Here is a 6,116-nt window from a genome sequence, read left to right as displayed (position 1 = left end):
AAGTTATCCCCCAACAGCCTGGAGGCTGCCATGGCTATAACTGAATGAGACCAACCAAATAAATGACCATATTACCCTTGAGTAGGGTATAGTGCCGGACATTCTATCAGATAACCCATTGCTCCCACAAGCTTCCTCTATATCTTCAAGGCATACATGAAAACGATGGAGTATTCCCATGTATCCAAGATCGTGCAGTTCCACATCATCCATTAGCATGACATACCAGAAACCAGATTAAGCATCCACTTCCTTCCCAACATTGTTGTGGATGTCAATTTGCCCCCAAGGACTGCAGCTTTGAAAGTGTCAGTTCACCACCCCTTTTTCCAGGGCATTTACTATAACATTCAGATCTTATGACAAAGTAACAGCAGCTCAGTGCAGAGTCTTATCTACACTTGTACCACTCTAGCAATTTGTTCCAGCTTTTTTTCAGTAGCATCTCATACCGACCATTTCCAACATCTCGTTGAAAGGGAAAAGACGCTTGGGAATGCTGTAATTTCCAAGATCTATTCAACTTGACGCATTCTACCACACAAGGTCCCATGTACTTTGCAAAGCCTCATGTTCACAGACTAAATTTTCCAAAACAGACCATCTAGTATTTTAAACAAGGTAAACTTTTAATAATCTGATTTATTCTAATTTAGTGACAATATCAAAAAAATACTTTTAAAGTAAAATTCCAAGTTCTGGATGATTGTAGAGTCCAACAAAACAGAAGCTACAAAATAAACAGGACCATATAATTCCTTTATATTTCCATACAACTTTACAACAATTCAAAAAAAACCTCATTTGTACAAATTTTGGCAAATCAGACTTGACATAATGAGAAACTGTTAAGCTTTTCTTTGAAAATAATATAAACTTTTTAAAAGGATATGAAGTGCCATTTATAATCCCAATAAATAATCAAGATATTGCAACAACCCCACACAGCACTGTTTCCAAAATGTTTTCTAGCCATGATTGTTATTGGAGCAAAGCACCCAGAAACATAACAGGACAGTGCTTTTAACAAACTGCTACATTTTGGACTGTAAGTTCACTACGATGCACACTAAAGAAAGCAACCATCAGAAAAGGTAAATAAAAAATATATAATTGAGAAAAGTTGTTAAAACATACAACACATAAAAAACTTCAATATATAGTAGAAAATCATCTGTAAACATATGCAGCTTGAAATTTGCACCATAGTTGTAAATTACCCACATTTCAGTGCCCATAGATCAGAACTTCATTTACCATAATTGCATATGAAATATGACTGTACACTTATTTACAGGGCTGTTCAATCATCCATCACTATGGAAATGACACAGGTTCACAAATGTATTTTAAAAATGATTTCCCAACAAGTGAAACAGTTAACTAATAGACTCTTCCTTTGCACTGCAACAAATACCGTGATGTTCACACTCAAAAAGGAGATATGCAAACATTTCAATCTCGTTGGCTATAAAAGCTCAGCTTTTGCCATCATGAGAAGCTCACAATGACACACAATAAAAATGCAGATGAGCAAAAACTGAAGTGAGCACCAGCCAATGCTTTGAGTGTATTTGAGTTGTTAAAACTGATCCAACAATTGACGAAGGTAAGGGGCCTTTGTAAGGTCACGGTTGACGCTAAACAGCTTATACAGGACTGGGCAATCCAACGAGACACATTGAACTTGTCTATCCACACTGCCTGTGCAATTCCTGCAAATCTAAAAAACAAAAAAGATTTGGATAATTAGTAATTTAAAATACTTTCCAACAATTACAGCAATTGGGCACGAGGTATTTTCAGAGAGCCAACCACAAAATGGAGTTGGGCATCAGCTCATGACTATTGCTCCTACAGGTTAAACTCTATTTTCTGCACCATTACCAGGTGCATCTGATCTTCAAGAGGGAGAGATAGAATGGAATGGAGGAAAAGGTGAAAGATATACATGCATTTTCTCACAAAGGCACACAACAAAGGGGAGAGCTAGAGAATGGGACAATACAATAAAGACCATGAGGAGGAGTAAACTTCCATTTATAAAGCACTCAGAGTCGGAGTCATACAGCATGTAAACAGATCATTTGGTCGAACCAGCCCATGTTCCCAAACCAAACTAAACCCACTTACCCACGTTTGACCCACATCTCTCCCAGCCGCCTTTAAAAAGGATTTTTACAAAATAGTATGACAACTTTACAATATAATAGCAACCAAAAAACCCACAAAACTACTAGTTACTCCACAGACTAGCAAAACACAAACAGAATAAAAAAACCTATAAAAACTACAGTTCAATAAATAACCATTGAGAAAGAAGAAAAAAAATAAGCAGACAAAATAAAATTATACCAAGTTAATACAAGGTAGCTTAAGTTACATTGATTTAAATTACTACACTAAGTGCAATCTCATCACAGCTCCCCAACACTGGCAGCAGTAGTGAGTAGACCCATATTTATACAGGATTCTTCTTCCCAGGGGCCCCCAAAACGACAGACAGTCCTGACAGCTAGACAAAGGCCCTGGATAATATACCGATATATCTACATCAATATAATTCAAAAAGAGCCGCCACGTTCTATAGAACAACTCCGTTCTCTGGTGCACCATACTCATAAGTCCTGGGGGATGTATTCCATGATTATCCTTTGCTAGCACGAGTGTCCTGGGGGATTTTCCAACACCCAACTCATTAAAAAGTGTTCTTCCTTGCACAGAAAGAAAGCATATTAAACAGTTTCTTCCCATATGCATCCAGGGAAGGAAGATTTAGGAGACCCAGAAGAAGAAGGAGGGACAACGGATCCAACCCAATCTCCGTTCCAAAAACCTTTGCCAAGGCACTTGCTAGGTCATCCCAATTCCTGCAGATTTTGTGACATACTCACAAACAATGAGCCTCCCATCCTTCCTTATTCATGTGCTTATCCAAATGTCTTTTAAATGTTGCAACTGTACCCGCATCCACCAGTTCCTCTCGCAGTTCAGTCCACATATGAACCACTGTGTAAAAAGTTGCTCCTCGTCCTTTTTAAATCTTTCTTCTCTCACCCTCAATATGTCCCCTAGTTTTGAACTCCCCACCCTAGGGAAAACACCCTTGCTTATCTCTGCCCCTCATGATTTTATAAACCTGTATAAGGGTCATCCCTCAACCCCCAAATCCCCAGTGAGCTTGTCAGTGCAAAAGTTAACAGCTAATACTCGGAAAACTCTCAGACGAGAACAACGATCACTTAATCTTTTGCAGAACACCAGGAGGTAACAAACAATCCAGATATCTGGAATTTAAGTCTCTAAAGTCAGTTCTTAGTCCATATAATTGATTCTGATAGGTAACTGCTGCAGAGATAGTTAGTTTATTCTCTATTCCCACACAATTCCAACTTGGCCCATCATGCATCAACCCCCATGCACAAGACCCAACACCCTGGTATTGAGAACATAATTTATTTATTTACTTAGGCACTGCATGGGCACAGTCAGCCCATCAAGTCCCTAGCCAGCACTCTACAGTGATGCGGTCATCCAGTGCCACTTCCCACAATGTTTCATATTCAACTAAAGTTGTATCAGTCTATTCCAATATCTCCCCCTTTGTTCTTTCCTTAACCTCACCCTGCAAACTCCATCCCCATCCTTTTGTGAAGCTTCCTTCAAACATTTGGTTTACTTTTTGATAAGATTCCAACTGATCTTTATTCATAGCATTTTGAATAAGTCAATTTGATCCATGATATTACTGTTTCATCCTTTGGATTTTAGTCAGAGAAACGGCATAACTTGTAGTCTAGAAGGTTCAGTGTAAGTACCTTCAGCAGCTGAGACTGTTTCCACTCCCATTCTTGAATTTCCCGATGAAGGATCACTGCTACTTGCTGAGGGTTGCTCCGGCACTTGCTACAGATGCCCAGCTGAGTCAGCTCATCACAGACCGGACAATGCAGGGTGGTGAAATACTGGGAAATCGTTCCTTTACGACCATCTTGTTCATTGCGAGCTGTTGAAAATGCCTTTTGGACCTAAAGAAATATTAAACATTAAGCTTAAAGAACAGTGCAAAATGTTATTTGCATTCTTTTGGAGAATAATCGTGTAGCTTAGAGATGTTTCCTTTAAAGCAGTCAGATAAAATGAAGAGATGACATGCAGGCGACACCAGATGGCAAACAGTGAGTTCTACAGCTGCTCGTGGGAGAGCAATCAAAAAGGTGCCTGTAATGTGGGTTACTCTGCTATACATTACAACTGATGTCAAGAGATGAATTACATATTATTTTAAGGACAGACTTTGGCACAGTTATCTCACCACAGGGCTATAAATGCAACCCAGAGAACAGATTCAGCTATCCTGATGAAAGCATCCAAACAAAAAAAGGGGATGTCACAGTGGCTAGCACTGCTACCTCACAGCACCAGGGACCTGGGTTCAATTCCAGCCTCGGTGACTGTCCATATGGAGTTTGCACATTCTCCCTGTGACTGCGTGGGTTTCCTCTGGATGCTCAGAGTTCCTCCCACAGTCCAAAGATGTGCAGCTTGGGTGAATTGGTAATGCTAAACTGCCCATAATGTAGGTTAGGGGCATTAGTCAGCAGTAAATATAGGGGAGGGGGTCTGGGTAGGCTTCTCTTTCAACTTGTTGGGCTGAATATAGGGATTCTATGAAAATGTTGACAAAGCATCACAAATCTCTCCTCTGTATAAATAGGCTAATCTGTCTGAATCAGGCTCAAGAGACATTTCAGGAAGGTCATGCCTGCCCTGATTACCTCACATACCTACCAACCCTGAATAATCTTTTGTCCCTTGTTCATTAAGGTTTTATCTACTGCTGCTTTGAAAATCCAAGGACTCCATTTGAGGAGGACCGTTCAAAAGACTCAAGTTTCTTAGAAAGAAAAATCTTTATCTGGCTTAACTGGTCAACAGGATCATGGAGTGCAATGGTACTGTGTGTGCATACACAATTAAAAAAAAGGCATGTAAGCAGCACCATGAGTTCACAATTACTGAGATGGTGGAATGCATTCACAGAACAATGAAGCCACTTTCAATAAAACTGGGTCTACTTTTGATCTCTGCACATGGCTAGGAATCTTGCAGTGGGTAATTTACTTCCCAACTCCCCAAAAGCTGCCCACCATCTACAAGGCACAAGTCAGGAGTGTGACTGAATACTCCCCTCTTGCCTGGATGGGTGCAGCTCCAACAACACTCAAGAAGCTTGACACTATCCAGGACCAAGCAGCCTGTTTGATTGGGACATCCACAAACATATATTCCATCCACTTGTGACGTTCAGTACCATCTACATAATACAATGAAGAAATTCACCAAAGCTTCTGAGACAGCAAGTTCCAAACCCACGACCACAATCATCTAGAAAAAAAAAGTGCTGCATACAAAAGGAGGATATCACCTGGAAGTTCTTTTTTGGGGCTCAGGTTGTGGGGGATGGGGGGGGGGGGGGGGGGGGGGGGGAGGTAGAAGAGAAGGAAGGCATGGGTGGTTACTGGCCATATATTTTTTCAATTTTTTCTCAAAGCTCCCTTTCCTCTGGTGTTGGGGGTAATGGAAAATTAACAAAATTAACATTTATTGTAAAATATATAAAAGAATACCTTCCCAAGTCAATTTAATGCAGACAGCCTGACTTTGCTGAATTCTGTGAACTGACAGCCTGTCCTTGCAAGTTTTGCAAACAAACAAACAAACAAACACAGCAGAGTCAGGGAAAACACAAGGCCAGTAGCAGTTTTCTCAACAGTAAAGGAACGGGAAAACAACTCCTTATGTGGAAAAGGGCTAGAACTGTTCCCAAGCTAATTGCCCTGGGAGGGTGAGATAAGGCTGGGCATTATAAAGGAAACATGTGAATGATACTTGGGACCCCTTGTACAAGGCATTTTGTCAAGTGCAGAGGGGTCCCTTTGCAAAGGCCTGTAATAAAATTTTTCTTTGCTCTTGCTAGCATTTGAGTCGAGTCAATTTAATTTCCACGACATTGGGCTAACTAGCCTGTCATTTGAGTTTTCTTCCCAAACCTTTGCCCTTTTTGAAGAGGGGTTTAAACATTCACAATCCTCCAGATCAGTGGCACCACTCAA

At 40.4% G+C, this 6,116-nt stretch overlaps 1 protein-coding gene across 3 annotated transcripts in view; it reads right to left on the bottom strand.

Annotated features, from left to right (window-relative positions):
- Nucleotides 1-742: 742 nt before the first annotated feature.
- Nucleotides 743-6,116, bottom strand: part of rev3l (REV3 like, DNA directed polymerase zeta catalytic subunit) — a 187,291-nt gene continuing 181,917 nt past the window's right edge. For all 3 annotated transcript variants that reach the window (XM_072551797.1, XM_072551806.1, XM_072551816.1), the window contains 2 exons: nucleotides 3,819-4,028; nucleotides 743-1,723 (listed from right to left, as the gene is read on the bottom strand). In XM_072551797.1, coding sequence (XP_072407898.1) covers nucleotides 1,583-1,723; nucleotides 3,819-4,028 — 351 coding nt within the window. In that variant the 3' untranslated portion in view covers nucleotides 743-1,582. The remainder of the gene's footprint in view (nucleotides 1,724-3,818; nucleotides 4,029-6,116) is intronic.

The sequence above is a fragment of the Chiloscyllium punctatum genome, chromosome 3, assembly GCF_047496795.1.
Source record: "Chiloscyllium punctatum isolate Juve2018m chromosome 3, sChiPun1.3, whole genome shotgun sequence".
NCBI lineage: Eukaryota > Metazoa > Chordata > Chondrichthyes > Orectolobiformes > Hemiscylliidae > Chiloscyllium > Chiloscyllium punctatum.
The sequence above is the reverse complement of the archived record's forward strand: the minus strand, read 5'-3'. Positions and strand labels throughout refer to the sequence as shown.